The 27,326-nt window shown below is 31.1% G+C and overlaps 3 protein-coding genes across 3 annotated transcripts; all 3 read right to left on the reverse strand.

Moving 5' to 3' along the window:
- Window positions 1–8,921: 8,921 nt before the first annotated feature.
- On the reverse strand, window positions 8,922–11,631 carry LOC107915538 (wall-associated receptor kinase 2). The gene is made up of 3 exons (XM_016844685.2): window positions 10,767–11,631; window positions 10,481–10,666; window positions 8,922–10,006 (listed from the first exon to the last, which is right to left on the reverse strand). Exons 1-3 carry the CDS (start codon window positions 11,626–11,628, stop codon window positions 8,922–8,924), a joined length of 2,133 nt encoding a protein of 710 aa, XP_016700174.2. The 5' UTR covers window positions 11,629–11,631.
- Window positions 11,632–19,280: 7,649 nt separating this feature from the next.
- Window positions 19,281–20,740, reverse strand: LOC121222488 (wall-associated receptor kinase-like 2). Its single transcript, XM_041103385.1, has one exon. The coding sequence runs from the start codon at window positions 20,525–20,527 to the stop codon at window positions 19,409–19,411; it is 1,119 nt and encodes a 372-aa protein (XP_040959319.1). The 5' UTR covers window positions 20,528–20,740; the 3' UTR covers window positions 19,281–19,408.
- A 3,287-nt stretch (window positions 20,741–24,027) lies between these two features.
- On the reverse strand, window positions 24,028–25,229 carry LOC107915540 (wall-associated receptor kinase 2). The gene is made up of 2 exons (XM_016844686.2): window positions 24,323–25,229; window positions 24,028–24,224 (listed from the first exon to the last, which is right to left on the reverse strand). Exons 1-2 carry the CDS (start codon window positions 25,227–25,229, stop codon window positions 24,028–24,030), a joined length of 1,104 nt encoding a protein of 367 aa, XP_016700175.2.
- Between the last annotated feature and the right edge of the window lie 2,097 nt (window positions 25,230–27,326).

The following is a 27,326-nucleotide window of genomic DNA, read 5'->3' on the forward strand; positions in this document are numbered from 1 at the left end:
TTGTCTCTATTGCAAATCAATCTTTTTTCTAAAACTAAAGGTTTCCAAAACACTTTTTCAAAAATTCATTTGATTTTCTAAAAACTATAATAAAAAATTATCGATATACTATGTCACAAAATTTCAAATACTCTAAGGCTAAAATTCCTAAAATACCCCTAAAACTCATAAGCCATATTTTCGATTGTTACAGGCTTGGTCTTATGTTTGTTGTAAGTTTTCTTTTGAGATTTATTCATTGCTAAAATGTGGTTAATTTTAAAGCAACAAAGAGGTTTCTCAAGCATGTCAAAGAAACCCTGAGTTATGGAATTAAGTATGTGAAGGAGAAAGAGTTGAAGTTGATTGGCTTAACAAACAGTGATTGGGCTAGTTTTGTTGAAGATATGAAGAGCACTTCAAGGTACTTCTTCACTTTGAGATCGAGTGTATTCAGCTGAAGCTCAAGGAAGCAAGATATTGTTGCACAATCAACTGCTGAAGCTGAGTACGTTGCAGCAGTTGTAGTTGTAAGTCAATTACTTTAGCTAAGAAAGTTGATGTTTGATTTAAATCTTAAGTGGAAGAAATAGAGGTACATTATGACAATCAATCTGTTATTGCAATTGCAAAGAACCCTGTCTTCCATGGCAAGGCAAAACACTTCAAGATAAAATATCACTTTGTTAGAGAGGTCAAGCAATCAAATGAAGTAAAATTTGTTCATTGTAGTTCAGATGATCAACTTGCTGATATTCTTGCAAAACCTCTTAGAAAGATGAGGTTCAAGAGGCTAAGACATGATATTGGAGTTTGCAACATTATGGCCCATGAGGAGTGTTGAGAAGTGGTCATTCATGCAATGGCAAGCTTAGGTCATGAAGCTGTGAGCTCATCTAAACTTGCGAACTCAAAAGATGCGAGCTCATTGGAAACTACGCCCCACTCAAATTCACGAACTCAAACAAAACTGCAAGCTCACTTAAAGTTACGAGCTCTGTTAAAGCTGTGAGCTGTCAAGGTTTTTTCCAAACAATAAGATAAAGTGCGAGCTAGGTTCACATGTGTTAAAACTAACGTTGTTTTATTAAGCCTATTTTTTAAGATTACTTGTTGAAAACAAACAGAGTTAGCATTAAATTGATGTTTTTAGGAACTGATTTTACCTAATCAGTTTGTGTACAAGTTTTATCTTTGCCTTCCCAAGATGTTTAGTGGGATTGATTGATTTCTTGTCAGAATTTTGTTAATCCAAGCTTTATTTGATAAAATATTTTGATATAACAAAGTGAAATGTTTTTGAATATAAGTTAAAATTGACAAAATTATTTTTAAATTTGAAGTCTAATAGATAAAATATTGAATACTTACATTAAACTCTTAGAAAATTTTGAAACAATTTTAAAATCAAGTTAAAATGATTTTAACCAAGTTAAAATGATTTTAACCAAGTTAAAATCATTTTAACACATCAAAATCATTTTCAAACAAGTCATAATTGTTCCATGCTAAAAAGTACTAATCCAGAAATCTTAAAAATTATCGGTATCATTTTTGACATATTGATATTTTTTGAAAATAATCGATACCCTCCTTAAAAATGATACTAAAATAGCATTATGTTTCTTACAAACCCTAAATAGTATCGATCCAGTATCGGTACCTTTTTGAAAAAGTACCGATAAAATATTTTTGGTATTGATTAATAAATCTCAACGGACATTGAATTAGCATTTATTAAAAAACAAACATCAATGCTTTGATCAAATAAATCCCCAACGACCATATTCATTACACCAAAAACCTCAATGGTTGGGAATCAATTAGGGGTATAAATACCATCTTCCAAAGACCTACAACAATAAGAAAGCACTTTCAAGAAAAAAATCTTCAATCAAACAACCTTTGAGCTTACTATTTCCATATTTATTTTTCATACACTTGTAAGTTTTACTCCTATTCTTTTGCTCAAGTGTATTTCATTGTATTTAAGCTTAATTTGCAAACACTTTGATCTTGTACGGATTGTTTTTTTGTTTTCTTATTTGTATCTCCTTGAAAGGGTTTGTATCTTAAGATTTAGGGTAGAAATCTTAAAAGAGTTGTACGGTTAAACCTTGTTCTCAAAGGTTATCAAATTAGTGAATTTTAGAAAATCTTTAGTGGTGGAAAACTAAGGTAGTGGAGTAGGCAATTGGGGTCGAACCACTCTAAATCTTTGTATTCGTTGTTTCATTTTCTGTCTTTACTTTCACCAAATTTTTTAAAGGTCAATTCACCCCCTCCTAGCTATTTTGGTTTGTTTTTTCAAGATAACAAATTTGTTATATATATTGTAATTTTTGGAATGAAAATATTATGAATATACAAGTAGTTTATTCTATATGCTAAATGTTCCTTTTGGTTTTCTCTCTTTTTATCTTTGCTCTGGTCTCTCGTTCCAAAAATACCAACAATAGGCCTGTATTATACCTCAAGGCATCAAATGGAGCCTCATGAAAAGCCTTAAGGTCTAGAATAGGAGCTTCTAATTTATTAAAAGATGTGCCACAAATCTCAAACCATGCAAAACATTAAAAGCTTTCGGGATGAAACCATTGAGCATATTGTGAGAAACGCTTAATGTTTTCAAAGGCTAATTTTTCAAACTATTGTCGGATACCTCCTATAAGTGAATTTTGACTTAAATCTAGACTTTCAAGAGCATTAATGTAGTTGATTGAAGGTGGAATGCTCTCTTTGAAATTGTTTTTGCTCAAATTGAAATTGAATAACTTGGAGAAGTTCCGAAGATCATCATGAATATGCCCACTTAAATTATTTAATGCCAAGTTAAATTGTTCTAAATTTGAAAATGCCCAACCTTTGATGAAACTTTGCCTGAAAATTAGTCATCATTTTCAATACTACCAGTTCCTTAGGAATCTCACCAATTAGATGATTCAAAAAGAGATGAAGTTCTCCTAATTGAGTTGCATTTCTCAATTTGAATGGTATTTTTCCAGAAATTTTATTGATGGAGATCTAAAAGCTTGTTAGATTATGACATTGCCCCCAATTTGGAGAAAGTTTTTCAGAAAAATTTTTGTTGCTTAACAACAAGTAATTCAAAACTGGATAAATACCAATAACCTTTAATATATTTCATGTGTAATGGTTTCCATCAAGCCTAACTTTAAATAAGCTTTTACAATTTCCCAAACTTAATGGGATTTGACTCGAGAAATTGTTGTCCATCACCCCAAGATATGTGAGTACTCCACCAAGGCATTAATGCTTTGGTAATGGACCACTAAGATAGTTGTTTGATAATTGTAAAGAAGATAAGTTGGTCAAGTTTCGTACAAAAGCTTGAATAGAACCAAATAATTGGTTTTTGTACAAAGATAATTGGTTGAGATATTAAAACGTTCCTATCTTTGGTGGTGATGAGCCAAAAATTATTTTCACTAAGCCTAGCACTCACTAATTTGGTCAAGCTTTCCATGGAACTTGGGATGACACTAGTGAGATTATTTTCAATATGAAAAGGGATTTAAGAAATCCTATATCATTGGGGATAGAACCAGAGAGGTTATAACCGTACATATAGAGATATTTCAAGATACCAATCGGAGGAAAATAACCAGAATGGAGCATAGAGCATAACGACATCGTAAAAAAAAACATAGTGGCAGCTGGTGAAGTTCACGCGTGGCGCGTGAAAAAAAATTGCCATAGCTTGTGGCAACGCGTGAGGCTTATGCACAAGTCTTTTGGTCATAGGATTCTGGGGTTTCGCTAGCGAATGGATGCCGACTCTAATGGTAGGGGCAGTGAGAGAAAAATATGGCTAGGGTGGAAAGTACCAGTTTTGTGTTTCTATGGTTTTTGGAAAAAAAATTAAATCAGAAAAAAAATCCCAAAACTCAGATAAAAAATCAGATACCATGATGAAATTAGAGATGAATACTCTAATATATTGAAGAAAAAACTCTCTCAAAGTATGTATTTCTTAGAAATAGATACAACTATGTATACATGTAATATCAAATCAACTAAGGAAAGAATATCTATTAATTAGAAACTCGAAAACAATCAAATGTAATCTCTAAAGATATTATTCAATGCTATCAAATAATTAAAGAATCTTAACATTTCCACTACTCTTTTCTTTTTTTAGTTTGTTTTAGACTTTCTTTTTTCAATTTTATGGGTAAAATTTTTTTTTAGTTGTTATATTTTTTTTAGAAAATTGATGATTTATTTTGTTTATTGTAACTTCCTTTAAAAGCTTTAAAAATTTGAAACTTCTAAAAGAGGTATTTTATAAGAGATAAATATATATTTTTTAAACTTTAAAAGGTGTTGGTGTTTTCTTTTTTTTTTTTGGGAGCAGAATTTAAATTTTAGGGAATTTAATGCAATAAAATTCATCTTAAGAGGAATGCTATATAAATTTCTAAAAAGCTAGGGGGCAATGGCCTCCACTTGTCCCCTTGTATCTGCCAATGCCTTTAACTACTATATAGAATCATGACGATAAGTTGTCATTTAACCGAGTATTTTCTATTCATGTATTATGACGACCTCTAGACGTACTAACGTTTAGAGTGTGAATACTGCAATAAAAATATAGAAAGACAAGACGATATTTGCAAGTATACGAATCGAGTTGTAATATAGTTTTACAACGAAGTATGTGAGTACTCCGAGGATCGTACCCAAAGGAGACAAGTGCTAGATCAATTTTAACCTAAACACTAAAAGATTTAATTAGCACTTTTAATTTAGTTATAGTACGAAAAATATAAAATAAAGGATTTTTTGGGTTTTTATTATAGTAGTAACAAAAACAAAATAACATAAAAAGATAAAATTCAAGAGATTAAAAAGGAAGAATAAATCAAATCTGATTATGGGAGATTAGCTCGCTTCGGTAATCTCCATCAAGTGTCACTTCGGATTTCCTAGTCAATCAACTAGTTGCTACCCTATCAGGATCTTCTGATCTTCCACTAACATAATGAGTCAGCAAAAACTACTTATCTTTCGAACTCACAATCTAGACTAGTTTGAGGTTAAGGTGTTCACGGATGGGCAATACCAATTTTAGGTTAATTCTCACCTTGATGAATTTCTAGGGTTGTCAAGCCTAGGGTTTGTTTCACATTCTCCCTTTCGCAAACAGCTAATCCAATGAGTAACCCTACAAAATAGTTAACAGATCTTACCTTCATTCGCTAATCCCTCATAGAAGGATTAGTTCCTCATGGTGTTCATAAACAATATATAATCGATGTAAAGAGAAAGCATGTTAATTAAATCAACAATATAGAGTAAATGAAAGAGTCTGATTGTATTGAGATTAAGCGCCAACCCACAGAGTTGAATGATTTCACAATTCAGATCTCTTGAAATTGACAAGAACAACTAAATAAAACTAAAACCTAAGAATGAAATAAAATACTAAACTAAATTTTACATAGAGAATCTAAGCTAAAAGAATGATCTCTCTAATAGGTGCCAAATGAGCCTATTTATAGCCTTCAGGTGGTCGTCGTCCTTAACCCTAGGTTAGCTGATGTTCCCGAGCTTTAAAATTTGGTTGTGCAGACCAAAATATCCCTGCTTCATGTTTAGTTTCAGTCACAGTCGATGACGCGATACACCAAGGCCTGTGTCGTGACATAGCAACCAGTATGCTCTTCTACAACAATCTTCAAGGGTATGCCACGACACCCTCAGTATGCGTCACAACATTGAAGGTAGACTTAAGTTTTCTTCATTTTGTTCCCTATGTTATGAAATTGAGTCATCCGTGTTACGACATAGCGACCCGTATTCGTTTAGTGCACCTTCTAATGGTTTCCTACACACTTAAAAAGTATGTTAGCTCACCCTTAGGCCTCATTCGGACCTAAGGTCAATAAAAGACTCAATTTGCACATGAAAATGCTTGTATTCAAGCTCTTTAAATACAAAAACTAGTTTAATCTGCTACATCGAATTTCAGCAGACAATATTACAATGAAAATTTTATTCTCCTAAATAAACTCTCATATGTGAAATTTTACTTTATTAACAAAATCTTAACATTTTTTCTAGATCTATTCAAAATTTTTATTTTTATTTATCATCATTATGCATAACTAGAATGGGAAAACAAACTAAACAAAATGTACTGATCATCAGAGGTGATGTGGGAGACAGTGGCAGTTGTCAATAACGATGGCTTTTCTTGAACCTTCAATTTCATGGGGAAATTAAATTCAAGTCATTACCAGGAACAAAGTAGAAACTTGGAGATCATGTAATCATATAGATTCTAACATATGTGGATGACCATTTGAATCTGATTCTGATTCTGATGTAGATGTTATGTTGCAAATCATGCTATGCTCCGTTGAGGATGAAGTGAAATCCCATATCTTAGCCGAATTTCTTACAATGACCTCAACTTGTTTAAGTTGATCAATGGGGATGCAGTCACCTTGTCAAGTTCTAAATCTCTCGAGTTCCATGGCCAATTCTTTCATTGTTGGTCTATATCTTCCATCTAAGTTCAAGCATCTTTTCACAGGTTGAGCAATTGCTACTACTTCATCCTTTTGATCGTCCTTCCCAATTTTAGCATCAATAATATCATACAGATGGTTTTCTTCCATTGACAACAAAAAATACGAGACTAAGCCCCTCTTAGTCTTCCACCATGACCTCGAGTGGGACGACCATGTAACTTCCAACACAAATCTTTAATGTGTCGAGGCTTACCACAGTAGTCACACATAAAGTGATCCTTGGCAAACTTACCACCCGATGGACCATCTTGGTTAGCAATGAGGCCAGCTTTCTCTAAAAGTGAATTATAAAGCATAACAACACGACGACTCTTCTCATGTTATACATAAGGAGTATGCTACATGGAGAGAAGGGAACGGAGTCTTGCCAAGAACTTGAACTCGAATATGATATACTCAATATTCAACCCAGCCAAGAAATCAAAAAACACGCTCCTTTTCCACCATCGTTTGAAATTTTTCAGCATCTTTAGCATAATTCGCTTGAAATCTTGATAATAATCAAGTTCCTGCTGCAACCCACTTAATTCAGCAAAATATTATCATAAGCTCCCCCTGTTTTGTACCATAGACCTTATTACGAATCTAAAAAATTGCACATCATTCCCAACACGAGATTAGGTCAGAGCAGCAGTATTCCAAAACTTTTCCACAGTATCAAGCAACAAATAGGTTTTGGAAATATGGGGTTGCATAGAGTTTATAAGCCATGCCATAACAAGAGAGTTCATTGAATCCCACTGACTAAAGGTTGAATCAGTGAGTTCAGGTTTCGATGGTTTACCGGTGATGTATCCCTGCAAGGCACGAGCCCTGATAAACAACAAGCAAGACCTTGACCAAGCAAGGTAATTATGTCCATCAAGCTTTATAGGACTAATTTGCAACAAAGGATTATCGGTTGGAATCACGAGCTTCTCGTCTTTAGACATACTGTTGAAAAAAACAACTAATGCGCCCCAAAAAAGTTGCTTGCAAAATTAGAACAAAAAAAAACCCAAAAAAACACCGAAAAAGATCCCACACAAAAAAATTTAGCCAAATGACACCACTAGTAGAAGGAGAATGACCGAAAGGAAGTAGAGAGCACAATGATAGCGTCGGAAAAAAAATAGCGGCAGCAAGTGAAGCTCACACGCGGCGCGTGACAAAAGAAAATTGTCGTAGTTTGTGGCGGCATGTAAGGCCCACGCACAGGTCTGAATTCTGGGGTTTCGCCGGCGAGTCAATGCCAACTCCAATGGTAGGGGTGGTGAGAGAAAAAAATAAGGCTAGGATGCAAAGTACCAATTTTATGTTTCTAGAATTTGTGGGAAAAAAAATTTAAAATAAAAAAAATCCCAAAAATTGGATCAAAAATCTAATACGATGATGAAATTAGAGATAAATGCTCTAGTGTATTGAAGAAAAAACTCTCTCAAAGTATGTATTTCTTAGAAATATGTACAACTATATATACATATAATATTGAATCAACTAAAGAAAAAATATCTATTAATTGGAATCTCTAAAAATAATCAGATGTAATCTCTAAATATACTATTCACTGCTATCAATTAATCAAATATTCTCAACACTTCCACTACACTTTTTCTTTTCTTTTTAGTTTGTTTTAGGCTGTTTCTTTTTTCCAATTTTATGGGTAAAAGTTTTTTTCTTTAGCTGTTATATTTTTTAAAAAAAATTGATGATTTATTTTGTTTATTGTAACTTCCTTTAAAAGCTTTAAAAATTTGAAATTTCTAAAAGAAGTTATTTTCTAAGAGATAAATATATATATTTATATATATTTTTTAAACTTTAAAAAGGGTTGGTGTTTTTTGTTTGTTTGTTTGGACGGCAGTAGCCTTCATCTGTCCCCTTGTATCCACCAATGCCTCTAACCACTATATAGAATCATGACAATAAGTTCTCATTTAACCAATTGAGTATTTTCTTTTCATGTATTACAATGAAAGTTTTATTATCCTAAATTAACTCTCAAATGAAAATTTACTTTATGAACAAACTCTTAACGTTTGTTCTAGATCTATTCAATATGCTTATTTTTCTTTTTATCATCAATGTGTATAACTAGAACGGGAAAACAAACTAAACAAATGTTCATGCTCATTAAACGTGGTGTGGGAAACAGTAGCAGCTGTTAATAAGGATGGCTTTTCTTGAACCTTCAATTTCATGAGGAAATTAAAGTCAAGCCATTACCAGGAACAGAGTAGAAACTTGGAGATCATGTAATCATGTGGATTCCAACATAAGTGGAAGACCATCTGATTCTGATTCTGATTCTGATTCTGATGTAGATGTTATGCTGCAATTCGTGCTATGCTCCGTTGAGAACGAGTTGAAATCCCATCTCTCAGCCGATTTTCTTACAACGACCTAAGCTTGTTTAGGTTGGTCAATGGGGATGCAATCACCTTGCCGAGTTCTAAATCTCTCGAGTTCCATGGCCACTTCTTTCATTGTTGGTCTATATCTCCCATCTAAGTTCAAGCATCTTTTCGCAAGTTCAGCAACTGCTACTACTTCATCCTTTTGACTATCCTTCCCAATTTCAACATCAACAATATCCAGCAAATGGTTTTCTTCCATCGACGACAAAAAATACGAGACTAAGCCCCTCTTTTCTTGTGATCCAAACGTCAAGATTGCCTCTTTTCCCGTTAAGAGCTCGACAATAACCACTCCAAAACTATAAACATCACTCTTTTCAGTAAAATGACTTGACTGGAAGTATTCAGGATCTAAATACCCAAAAGTCCCAAGCACTTTAGTTGTCAAGTGAGTTTGATCGATGCCGATTGATCTCGATGTTCCGAAGTCTGATACTTTTGCTCGAAACTTTTCATCTAGAAGTATGTTACTAGACTTGATATCACGGTGATAAATGGGGATGGATGCAGATGAGTGCAAGTAAGAAATTGCACTCGCAACTTCCGCTGCAATGCGTAATCTTATATCCCACGACCTCGGGTACTCTTCATTTTGGTCATGAATGAGATGAGAAAGGGTTCCATTAGGGATGAACTCATAAACAAGGAGGGGCACTTCGGTCTCCAAGCAACAGCCTAATAGCTTGACAATATTTCTATGATCAATTTGAGAAAGAATAAAGATCTCATTGATAAATTGTTCAAGATACCCTTCGTTTACAGTCTTGGACTTCTTTACTGCAACAATTCTCCCATCAGACAACATTCCTTTATAAACCATGCCTTGGCCTCCACAACCCAATATTCTGTTCTCATTATATTGATCAGTAGCTATTTCCAACTCTTTAGAACTGAAGAGTTTAGCTTTATCTAGACCGCCTTCATTTGAAGACATCTTTTTCTGAAACAATAATCCACCATTTCTTTCGAAGAGTTTTTGTTTGAGTTTAATGTACTTTCTTCTCTGCAGGATCTTATAAAGCCACCATACCCCGACAATTAGAAATAAGATCCCTAAACTTAACCCAACATCTGCATGAGATCCAAATAAATATGTAACTTAAATCATCAGCCCCTAAAATCGTTAATGTTACCATTTAAGCTACGATTTGAAATAAAAATTAGTTGAACATGTCTCTTGTTATATGATGTGTATCTTATAAAAATATGTTTTTTTTTAAGATGTTAAATGCTCCATTTAGAAACTTGTGTATCTATATCTGGCCCTATACATTAAAGCTTTATTCAATTTATAATACTGTTACAATTTACTGTTAAATTATTAGTAATTTTGATCAAATATATTATACTCAGTTGATTTATTCATGACTTCATTTGACTCATAAAAAATTCAATCATCTCAAAAGAAATTAATGTATTTTTTAATTATGTTGTGGCTAAAAAAAACTCGCACCGAATAGTATAATAAATATTAAACTTGGATTGAAAAAAAAAACCTTCCTGTCTAAAATATAAAGAATTAGAATTTAATTGAAATGTGCGAACCTAGTGCAACAGCAAGAATGCGAAACCTCTCACTGTTCTGTGGCTTGAATATACGACGGCAACCTGTTCCATTTTTCCGGCCATCACCCTTGAACCCATGAGGGCATGAACAATTGTAGCTTCCAGGTGTATTATGACATGTTCCAATTTTAGTGCACGGCTTCAGTGTCTCACATTCATCAATATCTACAGTTTTTAAACATTTTAAATAAGCATAAAATAAAAAAGTAGAGTTAGCTGATTTCTTCAAAATGAATCTGCAACGGAGAAGAACTTGATATTTTACCTTGGCAGCCGTTGGAGAGATAAGGGTTACCCTGAAAACCATCATTACACTTGCACAAATATCCAGGGCCACTTTCTGGATCTATACAAGCACTATTTTGCTTGCAAGCATAATTTTTTGGGTCCATTTTAGCTTCTTCACATGTTTGATCCCCGATTGTCCAATCAAGAATAAGTGGGTATTTCCTTTTGTTGAAATCTATGTTGGAAAGATCTGATGTAGAGAAGGTGTAGACTCCATCTTCCACAAGAAATCCATAACTGCAAGGATTGAACCTCAACACTGTGGAATGACTGTGAAGAGTAGTAAAATTGAAGAAATAAGCCTGCATTCCTCTAGGGATAGCCGTCTGGCAGCAGCCAATGCCGGAACAAGACCCATTTATCACATCGCCCACGTTACCACAAAATGTTAAACATCCGGTTGAAAAGTTCTTTTTTTTAAAAACTCTGTGTGAAGAGTCAGCTGCGGAGAAACCATCGATGTAGGCGATAGTGTCACAACCAATGGCAGTGAACTTGTTTCTGGTATGAGATACAGTGAATATTGTAATGGAGAGCCCGCTATTGGGATCTGAAGAGCGCCCTGATAAATTATAACAGTCATAACCTATGGAGCTGTCATATCGAATGCGCAAAGAACCATCATCCAGGGAGATGTTGAGAACTTGAAATTCTGAACCACTGTCGCTTAAGAATGCTTTTGGGGGGTTAAAAGAGGTGTCACAATTAATGAAGAAGTCGTTGCTGATGTAGCAACCATTGCGTGTACCAAAAGGGTATGGGATGCTTATGTTTCCGCAGTGGCTTTGACACCCAGGTTTTGGTTGAGCTGCTACTGAAGTTGCCATTATTGTTACCATAACTGCAAACACAGCAAGCTCCTTAAACATGCCGCCAAACCCCATCACCCCTCTTGTTTTTTCCCCCACTCTCCTGGTTATGTAAATCTAGAATATCTTATAAGAATAGAATGAATGTTTGAAGACTCAATTCCATTTTAATAGACAAGTTGTAGAACACTATAGCCGGCACATGATACATTATTGCCGTCTTCATTTCTTCTTGTTCCTTTAAAAACTTATCCTTTTTTTTATTTATTTAAAACAACTTTTTTTTCATTATGCATAAAAAGAAAAGGCTTAAATGAACCTTCTTGCAAATTAAATTTATGTTCCCATAGATGAACACTGCTTGAATAATTGCTCTTTCTTTTTTCTTTTAAAAAGCTACAACTCACCATTAATAACTTGTTTTCATATCCCCAGGACTGTACATGTGTTGTTAACTCAAGTCTTTAGGAGCGAATGGAAGGATAGAGAAGGGATACTCTAATTATATTTTCCTATTTTTATTATGGATTTAAAAGATATATTTCTTCTATAAGTAATTTAATAAAAATTAAATTAAATTAGAGAGGAAACTTTATATAGTTGTGTGTATAATGAATTATTGGGAATGATTATTGCTGAGAAAATAAAAAGAATACAATTTTCATTGTTAATTATTTATTTTTTATGTTGTAGAACACTATAGCCGGCACATGATTCATTATTGCCGTTTTCATTCCTTTCTTTTTCCTTTAAATTTTCTTTTATTTTAAAAACTTTTCTTCATTATTCATAAAACATAAGGCTTAAATGAAGGGTCAAATTTGAGGAAGGTGAATTTTAAAGAAAAATTAGGAAAATGGGTCCGTTTTGTGATATTTAAGGAAATAGATCAATTTTGAGAGAAAAGATAAAAATACATCTTGTCATGGTTTTTGATTTTTTTAACATATTAGCTCTTTCGGTCAGATTAAGGGTGAGCATTCGGTCGAATCAAATGAAAAAATTTTGAGTTAATCGATTTGAAAAATCATATTCTATCATCCTAACTCAATTTGAATTTTTTTCGAATTGAGTCGAGTGAGATGAAATGCGAATCGAATATATTTTTTAGAGTTAAATTAAAAAATGACTTTGGTTTTTTTATTTTTATATAATCTTTTTTTAAAATATTTTTTAAAGTATTTGGTTCATTCGAATTTCGAACTTTTTTTTTATTTTTCAAGTCGAATATAATTTTGCACACCCTTAGGTAAGATAGTTAAATGTTAGTTGATTAAATGCTAAAGTTACATATTTTATGTAATTAAATTGGTTAACTTATGAGAGTGCACCACTAATTTTCCCATGTTTATATTGAATTTTGTGCAGGAATACAATTTGGGGCTAAAAAGAAGAAAAAGGAAACAATTGGGCTAGATTGAAGAAAGAAGCAAAGAAGGAGGGCCAAAGAAAGAAATTTTCCAAGATTAATTAGCTGAAATTGTTGACTTAGTGGGAGATTATTTTGGGATATTTTTTATATTATGGAATATTTTTCTTGATTTTCTATACTAGTTGGCTCTTAATTTAGCAAGGCCACTAGTATAAATAGAGGCTACATTGTTCATTTTAATCATCAATTCATAAATCAAGCTTTCAATTAAGTCTTTCATTAAGTGTTTTTCTTTCTTAAAGTATTTTTCATCTAGTTCTTTTATCAAGTTTTTAATTACCAAGTTTTGCAGCAAGTTTTTTTAAAGTTTTTCATTAAGTCTTTTCATAAAATTTTTCATCAAGTTTTTAATCATTTCGTTTTTAAATTAAGCTTTTATCTCTTGCAATTCAATCTTTTCTTTCCTTTTTTTTTGTCAGCAATTAATTTCCAACCTTGCGTCACCTTCACCACTCACTTTCATTTTTTTCATTTATTCAATCTTATTTAATTATTCCAATACCAACATGCCCCAAACCTTAGCAAACTAAACCCATTTTCAGCTTTAGGCCAAAATTAGCCTCGTCAAAACTCATGAGTTATGAACCCGAGCCATTTAACTCTTAAATTTTCAGTACTTATTACTTCTCCGGATTAAGAGTATGATTTTGTCAACTCACAAAGTCAGATCAACACTAAGTAAAAAAAGACATCGTTTGATTTAGTGTGATTGGACGTACAGTTGGAATTTCGAAAGGAACGTTTCTAATCGGTTTTCTGTGAACACATTGGTGTGCCAAGTTGAGATTGTTGTTTGGTTCCGTCAAGGGAAGTAGTAACCGGATTTAAATGTCCCATGCGGTTGAGGGCATTGGTTCGAGCTAGGCTCTTCTAGAATGCAAAGCTGCCGGAGTTCTAAATCACGAACGTTTTGTGGTTGTTCGATCGGTAAGGGTTAGTTATTGGACGTTACATAACTAATTTACACAAGGAAGAGTTGCTGTCCGAGGCGTCCTTGGTAGCTATAACTAGCTTATTGGAAAAGAGGAGTTCATCTAATTTTGAGGATCGGTTCAAAGACGAGGAAAATTCGTGCCTAAAGATGAGCTTATTCTAATTAAATTTTCTTCATATTTATTTAACTGTTTTTATTATTTTGTTTTCAACTTTTACTTTTTACGTTATTTTTTTGTTTATTTCAGCTCTTCAAATTTTATCCCCCGGAATTTCTTCGGCACGACAGCTGCCCCAACATAAATATGGTCAAGAGAGCAACAATTTACAGTAAACCAGTCTCTGAGGGATCGACCTTACTCCCTATACTACATAATTTGCAATTTAAGGCGTAGGTTTATATTGGTGGATTCGACACCCATCATTAGTGGTTTTGTTCTTGAGTTCCAGGTTCAATTCCTCTCCTACTCACATTTGTATTTTTTATTTCATATTATTTCAAGCTTTTTTAAATTATTTTTAATACATCAATTCCTTTGGTTAAATGGTCAAAGAATAGTAATTTAATCCTTGAGTTTTAGGTTCAATTCCTCTTTCATTCATAATTGTATTTTTTATTTTATGTAGTTTCAAGCTTTTTTTTAATTAATGTTTTTAATTGATAAATATATTATTTTCAAGTTTTTTTATTTTTAATTCACCTTTTTTAATTAATAACTCTTTTATTTATAAAATCAAACAATTATTGCAAATATCATTATTTTTAGTGAATATAATTTATATATGTGTAATATTTATTTTTCAATCCATATCATGAGTGTAGTAAATTTTAGTGTTATATATTTTTTTTGTATGTGTATTTGAAATATTTCACATATAAATATAATAATATTTTAAATAATTATTTCATTTTATAATATTAGAAATCATCATACCCACAATATAGGTGGAAAAAATAAATATTTGACATACAAATATTATATATAAAGAAAAATATATAAAAAATTTAATTGATGTTTATATTATATATAAAGGGGTTATTAATTTTAAATATATTTAACATGATATATATATATTTATATAATATAATTACAAGAGTTATTAATTAAAAATAAAAAATTAATAATATATTTATTAATTAAAAACATTAATTAAAAAAATGTTGAAACAAGATGAATTAGAAAAACCAAATGTACTTAGAAAAGTAATATTACTCGACACTCAAATATGAAATCATTATTATTTAATAATTTTACCAAAGCTAATATGTAAAATATATTAATTAAAAATAATAATAATAAAATTTAAAAGAACATGAAATAAAAAAATACAAATATAAGTAGGAGAGACATCAAACTCGAGACTTAAGAACAAAACCAATAACATTTAATCGTCTAACCAACAAATGTAATAAAACACATCCTATAACACATATTGTCAGGATATCTTTTCGTTTTCTCCCTAAAATCGTCCATCTCCCTAAGTGACGCATCCATTTTCTTAATTTTTTTTTAAATTGACATAATACTCTAATTTAGCTTAAATGAACCTTCCCGCTAATTAAATTTACGTTCCGCTAGATCAACACTGCTTAAATAATTGCTTTTTATTTTCTTTCATATCCCCCGGACTGTACATGCGTTACTAACTCAAGTCTCTCGGAGCGAATTGAAGGTCTTCCATACGGAAGGGGTACTTTAAAATTTTTTTTCTATTTCTATTATGGATTTAAAAGATTATTTATATAATTTTTAGAGTTTATATATATATTTAGATTATTTATATACTTTTTCGTTATTTTTACATATTTAATTATTTTATATATTTTAATTTTTTTAATTTTCTTTCTATTTTTAAAATTATATACATTTTAAAATTATGTATATATGTTTTTATTTTATATTTTAACAATTTGAAATAGAAAATCTATAACTTTTTTTTTTAAAAGGCGACGTTGAGTTTTTTTCCTTAGAACAATTCTACTAATTTGGAACCAAAAAAAAATAGATATAAAAAAATATATACTTTTAAGAACCAAATGTAAATTAATTTTTTTAATAATTTTATATTTTTATAATTTAAAAAATATAATTTCAAAATTAATTCTCAATTTTTAGTAAAATCCAAAAACCATGATTACTAAGATTAAGATAAACAATCCAAAACATGCACCTTAAACCAAAAATACAAAAAGACAGGTGATTATGAATTTCTTTTGACAATGCCATCAATCCCTCGCTTTTAATCTCTAAGAATTAACATTTTTGTTTTCAAATGAATATGATAAGCTGGAAATTAGGGAAAGTTTTAGATTCATAAAATCTGTCATAAATGGATCACAAAATCGCTTCATAAAACTCAGTAAGAATGAGTTCAGTTAACCAAACCATCGAGTGATTGGCCCCTTGTGTAATAAGGCATTAACATAGCAATTCATCTAAACCAAACTTTTGTAGAAGTAAATTCCCGTAACAGAATATAAACAGATTCATCATATTAGTCAGAAAAAGAAATTCGTCATAAATCTTAAAAAACTGAATCTATTCTCAAGTACTACAATACTGATCACCAGAGGTGGTGTGGGAAACAGTACAGTTGTCAGTGATGGTGGCTTTTCTTGAACCTTAAATTTCATGGAGAAATTATGGATTCCAACATAAGTGGATGAACATCTGATTTCGGTGTAGATGTTATGCTGCAATTCGATAATGATCTGTTGAGAATGACGTGAAATCCCAACTTTCAGCCGATTTTCTTCCACCGACCTCATCTTGTTTAAGCTGATCAATGGGGATGCAGTCACCTTGACGAGTTCTAAGTCTCTCGAGTTCCATGGCCACTTCTTTCATTGTTGGTCTATATCTCTCATCTAAGTTCAAGCTCCTTTTTGCAAGTTGAGCAAATGTTACTACTTCATCCTTTGGATAGTCCTTCCCAATTTCATCATCAACAATATCCAACAGATGGTTTTCTTCCATCGACGACATGAAATACGAGAATAAGCCCCTCTTTTCTTGCGATCCAAACGTTGAGATTGCCCTTTTACTCGTTACGAGCTCGACAATAACCACTCCGAATTATAAACATCACTCTTTTCAGTAAATTGACTTGACTGGGGTATTTAGGATCTAAGCACCCAAAAGTCCCAAGCACTTGAGTCTTCAATTGAGTTTGATCAATGCCAATTGATCTAGATGTTCCGTAGTCTGATACTTTTGTTTGGAACTTTTCATCTAGTAGTATGTTACTAGACTTGATATCTCGGTGCTAAATGGGGATGGAAGCAGATGAGTGCAAGTAAGAAATCGCACTTGCAATTTCCGCTTCAATGCGTAATCGTATATCCCACGACCTCGGGTACTCTTCATTTTGGTCATGAATGAGATGGGAAAGGGTTCCATTAGGGATGAACTCATAAACAAGGAGGGGCAGTTTGGTCTCCAAAGCAACATCCTAATAACTTCACAATGTTTCTATGATCAATTTGAGAAAGAATAAATATCTCATTGATAAATTGTTCTAGATACCCTTCATATTACAGTCTTGGACTTGCAACAATTCTCCCATCAAACAACATTCCTTTATAAAATATGCCTTGGCCACCACAACCCCATATTCTGTTCTCAGTAGCTATTTCCAATTAACAATTAAATTTATAAACTAGTCATTTTTTATTTCTAAGCTTAAAGCTTAAAATTTTATCACTAAAAGTATTCATCAATAGCAACATTTTAAAACTTTAACAGTTTAATAAATTAAGGCATGATTTAGCTAGCTTAAGCCACGATCTCATAAATATTAAATATTAATATCTATGAACAGGGTTCATGGGAATGGCATTTTAGAACCGTAACTTTAGACACCACTAAAAATTGAGTTGTTACAAACTAGTTTTCTAAATACGTAGGAGAGATGAATCCTAAGATGAATTCTGTTGTTTGATTTTTATTTTACACAATAAATACTTATTTTCTTGATCTCAATTATGTGTTCTTAATTCTTAGTTTAATATTTCTAAAATATTTATCCATGTTCGATATGCTTAAATCGGTGGTTGAATAGACCCCGTTTAAGATTAAATCTTGCGTAATTGGGTGAAGTTGCATGCAATCCTAGAAATATGAAGACATAAATCTATCAAATTAGAGTCAAATCTAATAAGGGAATCTATAGTACAAATTAATGCGATAATAGAGGTTTTAATTAGAAAGAAATTTCAATTAATCAATCTACAGTCAGTTGCCCTAATGCTCAAAAGAGATATTAGCATAATTTAGGGATTTTTACAAATCAATGTGCTAAGTGAAGAAATTGCATAATTTAGATTGATAGTGACAGATGAAATTTAAGCATATTTTTTTCTGGGCATTATTTCGTTTCTTGTTGTTATTCGATTATTTTCGTGGTTTGTTCTTTGCTGCATTTGTTAATTAATTAAATTAGTTAATTTTTAGTTTTTAATTGACCACTTGAATTATTCAGTTAAATAATAGAAAGACGGTAATTACTAGTACTTGTAGTCCTCATGGGAACGATATCTTTGCTCATCATAACTATACTATTAATTGATAGGTGCACGTCCCTTAGTCGAATTTTTAGTTAGTTTTGTGACTATCAATTATAGATTTTAACCTAAAATTTTCATCTAAAAAGATGATATAACCTGGCATGCCACCATTAACAGTAATAAACATTTCAACAATCAAAATATAACAAATTAAAAACATTTCATATCATAACTTTTTAAGATTTAGTGATCAAAACGTAATTTAAGCCAAATATAAATGACTAAATTTATAGTTTATCCTCATGTTTATGTTTGATTTTAAATCCAATTATTTATATTTTAATTTTAATTTTGAAAATTTTTATTATTATTAATTAAAAATCATCAAAAATATATCAAATAAACTATAATCATAATTTTATACATCAATGATGTGAATGTTTAAATATTTCAAATGATTGCTTAGCAAATGAAAAAACTAATTTCATGTGAATAAAAATATATATATATATAAGTGGAAAACGAAACACTAATATTTCAGTAATAGTCAGGATCATATTTATATGAGAATTAGAATTCATACTCTCAGGAAATTTTCAATAAATCACAACCACCGTATAGAATGATGACAATTAGCCTTCATTTAATATTCTCTCCTAAATAAACTCCCAAATGTGAAAAATTAATTTATGAACAAACTCTTAACATTTGCTCTAGATCTAATCAAAATGTTTATTTTTTATCATCAATGTGCATAACTAGAATGTAAACAAACAAAACAAAATGTTCATAACTGATCATCAAAGGTGGTATGGAAGACAATGGCAGCTGTCAATAACGATGGTTTTTCTTGAAACCTTCAATTCCATGGGGAACTTAAGGTCAAGTCATTACCAGGAATAGAATAGAAACTTGGAGATCATGTAATCAGGTGGATTCTAACATATATGTGGATGAACATCTGATTCTGATTCTGATTCTGATTCTGATTCTGATTCTGATTCTAATGCTGATTCTGGTTCTGATGTAGATGTTATGCTGCAATTCGAATAATGTTCTGTTGAGAATGAAGTGAAATCCCAATTCTCTGCCGATTTTCTTACAACGACCTCAGCTTGTTTAATCTGATCAGTGTGAATGTAGTCACCTTGTCCAGTTCTAAGTCTCTCGAGTTCCATGGCCACTTCTTTCATTGTTGGTCTATATCTCCCATCTAAGTTCAAGCATCTTTTCGCAAGTTGAGCAACTGCTACTACTTCATCCTTTTGACCGTCCTTTCCAATTTCAGCATCAACAATATCCAGCAGATGGTTTTCTTCCATCGACGACATAAAATACGAGACTAAGCCTCTCTTTTCTTGCGATCCAAACGTCGAGATTGCCCTTTTACCCGTTAAGAGCTCGACAATAACTACTCCAAAACTATAAACATCACTCTTTTCAGTAAATTGACTTGACTGGAAGTATTCAGGATCTAAGTACCCAAAAGTCCCAAGCACTTGAGTCGTCAAGTGAGTTTGATCAATGCCGATTGATCTAGATGTTCCGAAATCGGATACTTTTGCTCGGAACTTTTCATCTAGTAGAATGTTACTAGACTTGATATCTCGGTGATAAATGGGGATGGATGCAGATGAGTGCAAGTAAGAAATCGCACTTGCAATTTCCGTTGCAATGCGTAATCGTATATCCCACGACCTCGGGTACTCTTCATTTTGGTCATGAATGAGATGGGAAAGGGTTCCATTAGGGATGAACTCATAAACAAGGAGGGGCACTTCGGTCTCCAAGCAACAGCCTAATAGCTTGACAATGTTTCTGTGATCAATTTGAGAAAGAATAAAGATCTCATTGATAAATTGTTCAAGATACCCTTCATTTACAGTCTTGGACTTCTTTACTGCAACAATTCTCCCATCAAACAACATTCCTTTATAAACCACGCCTTGACCACCACAACCCAATATTCTGTTCTCATTATATTGATCAGTAGCTATTTCCAACTCTTTGGAACTGAAAAGTTTAGCTTTATCCAGACCACCTTCATTCGAAGACATCTTTTTTTGAAACAATAACCCACCATTTCTTTCAAAAAGTTCTTGTTTAAGTTTTATGTACTTTCTTTTCTGCAGTATCTTATGAAACCACCAAACCCCAGCAATTAAAAACAAGAACACTATACTTAAACAAATACCTGCATGAGATCGAAATAAATATGTCAATGTCACTTATTTCATTAACTCCTAACATAGTCAATGTTACCATTTATGCTACCGTTTGAATAAAATTGAGATGGGCATATCTTTTGCCAAATGAATCGTGATGTTGTACATATTGCATTAATTTCTCAATTTTTGAAAAATGGATTAATAAAATTTCTTAATTATCTCCAAGTCACTATTTTTGATTCTTAGCAAATGATGGGAATGTTCTTTAACCCCAAGTGAAAATGAAAAACTAATTAGAAATTTCTTTTAGTAGGGATTGAAATTAAATTGTAATTTTTACAGTAGTAAAAATATAATTTCACTATTTCAATAGTTTATATCTTTATAATTTTTAAAGAATTAAATCAAATTTTATATTTTTAGAGGAAGTCAAAGTACAATTTTACTTTTATTAATTTAAAATTTTTAAAAATTCTAAATAAAAATTTTTTCATGATATCATTAGACAATGTAATCTTAATAATAAGAAAAAATAAAATATTAATATTAAAATGTATTTAAATATAATATAAAATACTTTCAACACGATTATGACTCGATAATTAGGGAAACATGATAGTAACACACAAATTGGAAGAAGGAAAAAACTACTGCTAATATTTTCAATATTTATGTATATAAATTATAATTTTGGACATATATAAAAACTTAAAATAGCTTTCAAGAATATCAAGATAATATTGCTTATGATAAAATCGTAAAAATAAAATTAACTTTTCAGTGTGACTTTTTCTTCTAAAAGATTTTATCTAATAGTACAATTTTTGAAATCATGTAATATAAAAACCAACATGCATCATACTATGTTTTTTTTACTTCAATTAATGCAATTTATGATTTATATAAAACTAATTTCAAAAACATTATTTATTTAAAAAAATATAAACTAAACCGTTAGTACCTCTAAATAGGAGTCATTCGTATTTTGCTCATCTCAATTTATTTTTGTTAATTTGGTAATCCAAAATAGAAATTGATCAAATTGGTTACTCCACTGTTAAATAGTAATGGGAGACTAACGGTGCATTTGTAGAAAAAATATTTTGAGGTGACCAAAATAGGAACGGCCCCTGTTTAGAGAGACTAGTAAATAGTTTATCCTAATTTTAGAGTAATTAATGTGGAAATGCACCATAGTCTTCCGTTGCCATTTAACGGTGAAATCATCAATTTGATCAATTTCTATTTTGGGTGACCAAACTAACAAAAAAACAGAAATTGGGGTAACCAAAATAGAAACGGCCCATACTTATAGTGTAACAAGGTAGTTTACCCATATAAAAATATATAGGTTGAAAGTTAAGAAAATAAAAATAATTTGGATAAAGATTACAAGTTCTTTTACATAATGATAAATTTAGCCTATAATATTTACCTATTTTGCCACTTTGACCCTAATTCTTGGTTTTTGGCCTCTTTGACCTTTAACCTTTCAGATTTGGTCAAGTTGTTGTTTCCTGGAGGAAATAATTGAGTTAACCGTAAAAAATTTAACCATATTGACTTGATAGTTCCTACAGCAATTCATGTGTATTTCATAAAAAAAATTAAAAATTATATAAAAATAATTTTTTTAAAATCATAATTATTTTTTAAAAAATTTACGTTAATAATGAAATATACGAAGACTATCACACAAGCTATCAGTATCATGTTAACTCTTTTAAAATTTTAATAATTTAATCAATTTTTTCAAAAAAAATAACAATTTTACTAAATTTAGAAAGTTGATAACAAAAAACTCAAAACTAAAATGACAAAGAAAGATAAACATTAAGGAGTAAAAACTTGTAGGTAAACTACACCCATGGTCACTTTTGTTTACCTTAGGTTACATTTCAGTCACTTATGTTTGAAATGTTACGTTTTAGTCACTTACGTTATCGTGTTGTAACATTTTAGTCACTCAGCTGTTAATTGTCGTTAATGGTGTAATGGTAAGCTGACGTGGCACGTTAAATTATCATTTCAAACAAAAATTTTAGGTTAAATTATACAATTGGTCCCCATAATATTTTGTTTTGAGCAATTTAATTCTTTTATGTTCTTTTAACTTTCTTTCTTTCTTTTTCTTTATTTTCCATTCTCTTCTACTTCTCCCTCTGTTTTCCTACCTTCTTTATTTCTTTTAATATACCAGGAAGTTGAATTGGTAGTGAAGAAAGAAGCATGGTATAGGTTTATGGGTTTTGGTTATAGGCAAATGATGACAGTCGACTTCCTACTTCTTTTTTCACTGCCAATTCGACTTCCTAATATGTTAAAAGAATTGAGAAAGGTATGAAAACAAAAAAACAAAAGAGAATGGAAAAAAAGAGGAAATTTTAAAGAACATAAAAGAAAAAAATTAAATTACTTAAAACGAAAAAAATATGGGGATCAACTGTATAATTTAACCTAAAATTTTGTTTGAAATGATGATTTAACGTGCCACGTCAGCTTACCGTTACACCATTAACGACGATTAATGGCTCAGTGACTAAAATGTTACAACATGATAACGTAAATGACTAAAACGTAACATTTCAAACATAAGTGACTAAAACGTAACCTAAGGTAAACAAAAGTGATCATGAGTGTAGTTTACCCAAACTTGTAATAATTAAATATTAATAATGTACACAATTGACTCACAAACGAGTTGTTAATTATTAGTTAATTATAATGTGGCTATTATTAATGAAGTAAATAAATCTTATTAATTATATTAAACTCACCCGGCTACATTAATAATTATGGGAATAAAAGATGATTTTAAAAAAATTAATTTTTAAGCAGTCATGTCATCAATTTTAGATAAAATATAAATATATCTTTAAATAAATTATTTAAAAGATAAATAATACAACAAATTTCTCACATTTGATTTTGTTTTAAGGAATAAAATGACAACAATGCAGTTGTTTCAGCTTTTAAATTATATGCTACGAACTTGTTTAAAGTTTCATGAAGAAAGGGATATTAGAAGATGAAAAAGGTTGCAATTTTTTACCAGAATTGATGGGTGCAAGACCCTTCAACTTGATTTAGACTCCAAAAACAATTACAAAAACATTAAGTTCATCACTTCAATTGTATTTTATAGATCGAAATGCAATAACCATAAATATTATGTTCAAGAATTCAAGAGTTGCAATCGTCTCTGCTATGGAATTAAATTCTTAATTAAGCTTGACTGTTCATTTTTTAAATAATTTAATAGTGAAGAGATCTTATCTCTTTAAAAACGAATGACATGGCTTAGTTTATCGGTACCTAAAATTTAAACTTTTTCTAATATAAGTTATTATCAAGTAATAATAATAACTTATAAGGAAAGTAACATTTACTTAAGTGTACCAACCTAGTGCGACAAGAAGAATGGGAAAACTCTCGCGATGCGCCTTGGGTTCAGGAGAGCAACCTGTTCCATATTTCCGACCATCACCCTCAAATCCTTCAGGGCATGAACAATAATAGCTTCCAAGTGTATTATGACATATTCCAAATTCATTGCAAGGCTTCAGTGCTTCACATTCATTAATATCTACAGTTTTTAAACATTTTAAATAAGCATAAAATAAAAAAGTAGAGTTAGCTGATTTCTTCAAAATGAATCTGCAATAGATAACTTGAAATCTTTACCTTGGCAGCCGTTGGAGAGATAAGGGTTACCCTGAAAACCATCATTACACTTGCACAAATATCCAGGGCCACTTTCTGGATCTATACAAGCACTATTTTGCTTGCAAGCATAATTTTTTGGGTCCATTTTAGCTTCTTCACATGTTTGATTCCCGATTGTCCAATCAAGAATAAGTGGGTATTTCCTTTTGTTGAAATCTATGTTGGAAAGATCTGATGTAGAGAAGGTGTAGACTCCATCTTCCACAAGAAATCCATAACTGCAAGGATTGAACCTCAACACTGTGGAATGACTCTGAAGAGAAGTAAAGTTGAATAAATAAGCCTGCATTCCTCTAGGGATAGCCGTCTGGCAGCAGCCAATGCCGGAGCAAGACCCATTTATCACATCGCCCACGTCACCACAAAATGTTAAACATCCGGTTGAAAAGTTTTTTGCTTTAAAAACTAAGTTTGAAGAGTCAGGTCTGGAGAAACCATTGATGTAGGCGATAGTGTCACAACCAATGGCAGTGAACTTGTTTCTGGAGTAAGATATGGAGAATTTTCTATGAAGGAACACGGACGTGTCAGATGAAGTGGGCCCTGACGAATTATAACAGTCATAACCTACGGACCTGTGATTTTGAATGCGCAAAGAACCATCATCCGGGAAGATGTTGAGAACTTGTAATTCTAAACCAGTGTCGCTTAAGAATGCTTTTGGGGGGTTAAAAGAGGTGTCACAATTAATGAAGAAGTCCCTGCTGATGTAGCAACCATTGCTTGTACCAAAAGGGTAGGGGATGCTTATATTTCCGCATTTGCTTTGGCATCCAGGCTTTGCTTGGGCTGCTACTGAAGTTGCCATAATTGTTACCACAACTGCAACCACAGCAAGCTCCTTAAACATACCACCAAACCCCATCATCCTCTCTTGTGTTTTTTCTCCCACTCTCCTGGCTATGTGAATCTAGAATATCTTATAAGAATAGCATGAATGTTTGAAGACTCAGTGCCATTTTAATAGACAAGTTGTTGAACACTATAGCCGGCACTTGATTCATTATTGCCGTCTTGACTGCTTCCTTTTCCTTCCAAAACTTTTTCTTTAATATATATATATAACAAAGTAAAAAATATATATGCTGATCACAAGTGGCACATCTCTCTTTTTTATTTAGTTTTAAAAATAATTTTATAATTAATTTAATTTCTATTATTTTAAAAATAATTATTTTATATCTCCTATTTTTGGCTTTATGCCTTTATCATTAAACCAAGAGGTAATTAAGGTAATAAAACAAAGAGATTCAGAATTTGGAAAAGGTTCAACAAATTAATTAATTAATTTGTAACTTTTTACGCTAATATAATTTTTAAATTAAAATATACTAAAAATTTTCAACAAATTAATTAATTTAAATATTTCAGACACTCTCATCAACTATTTTCATCCAACAGATGAGAAAATTAAATAATTTCTTTTACCCTTGAACTGTAAAGATTATTTTTTAGCCTTTGGCCTAAATTAAATAAATTTTTTTTATTTTTATTTGAAATTTAATTGTAGAATATTTATATATTAATGTAAAATAATATATTTTTAAATCTTTAATATTATATTAAAGTTTTTTTTATCACTTTTCAAAGTCTAATAAATAAATAAAACTTATTTTAATAAATAGACATGCACAATCAATTCATGCGATTTATGTAGGTAAAAAAATTATTGTTTAAAGTTGTGACTTCAGAAAAAATAAAATTGTATAATTTTTAATATTTTATTTTATTACTACTTTAAAAAAAATCATGGTGATTGAAGTAAAATCAATTTAACTAGAAATGTTTATGGATCATAATAATGATTTTGTATGGTAATAAAACTTATATAATTAAATTAAAAGTCATTATGAAGATGCCATGTTAAACTTCAGATTATTTATCATTACTTTTATATATCCATATTTTGATTATTATCTTCCACAATATCCACACAAAGAATATATTTAGAATATTAGAAAATATATATAATGTCAAGGGTTAATATATAGATTGGCCCCTGAACTTTTTTTGGATCACATTAGTCCCTAAGATTGGCATTCATTATTAGGGGTGTGCATTAGTCGGTTAAAACTGAATTTTTTCGGTTAACCGACCGAGTTCGGTTAATCGGTCGGTTAACCGAAAAAATTCGGTCGGGAGTCGGTTAAATTTTTTTGGTTTGTCCGATTAACGGTTAAATCGGTTCGACACGGGTCGGTTAACCGAAAAAATTCGGGTAAACCGAATTTACACCCTAGGCCTACTCCCTCCCAATTTAAACCCAGCCCAATTTAAATCCAGCCCAATTTTCTCTTAGGCTTACCAAATAGGTCCATTACCATTTGGTCCATTTCTCATCTTAGCAGTAGACAACACCCCTCTCCTCCCTAATTTCACAATTTTCATTTTTCATTTTGTCTCCCTGCTCTTTTGAAATAACCAAATGTTGCTTTCCATTAAACCTCCAGGCTCCACGAATTGAATAAATAATTTTTCGGTTTATCTTTTTGTCTCTTTGTGGGTATATCTTTTTTTAGTTTTAAATTTTTCGGTGAATTGAATCTTTAAAGAAATAATAAAATTCCTTCAGCATTTTTTTTCTAACCCAATAAATATAGCTAATTGTTTTAATTACTTAGCTTAGAAAGCCCTTCCTTTTCAAGGACATTGAGAAAGCCACTAAATATAATTTTCTATGATCATTAATGAGTTAATTTTTTTAATAGTCATGATCCTAAAATAAATAAATATTAAAATTTAAATTATTGAATATATTGTAATTAATGTAAGAAAAAAAATGATCAGTTGGCTGTTGTTGGCTTGTTTAATGTTATATATTAATTAGATTTGGTATATTAAGCATCGGATAGCTCTAATCTTTTAGTAACTATTAATCCACAATGTTGTGGATTTGAATTCATTTCACGTTTGCTTTCCCAGATTCCAGAGTAAATTAAATTTTAACTAAATTGAAATGTTT

The sequence above is a fragment of the Gossypium hirsutum genome, chromosome D10 (genome assembly GCF_007990345.1).
Source record: "Gossypium hirsutum isolate 1008001.06 chromosome D10, Gossypium_hirsutum_v2.1, whole genome shotgun sequence".
Classification (NCBI taxonomy): domain Eukaryota; kingdom Viridiplantae; phylum Streptophyta; class Magnoliopsida; order Malvales; family Malvaceae; genus Gossypium; species Gossypium hirsutum.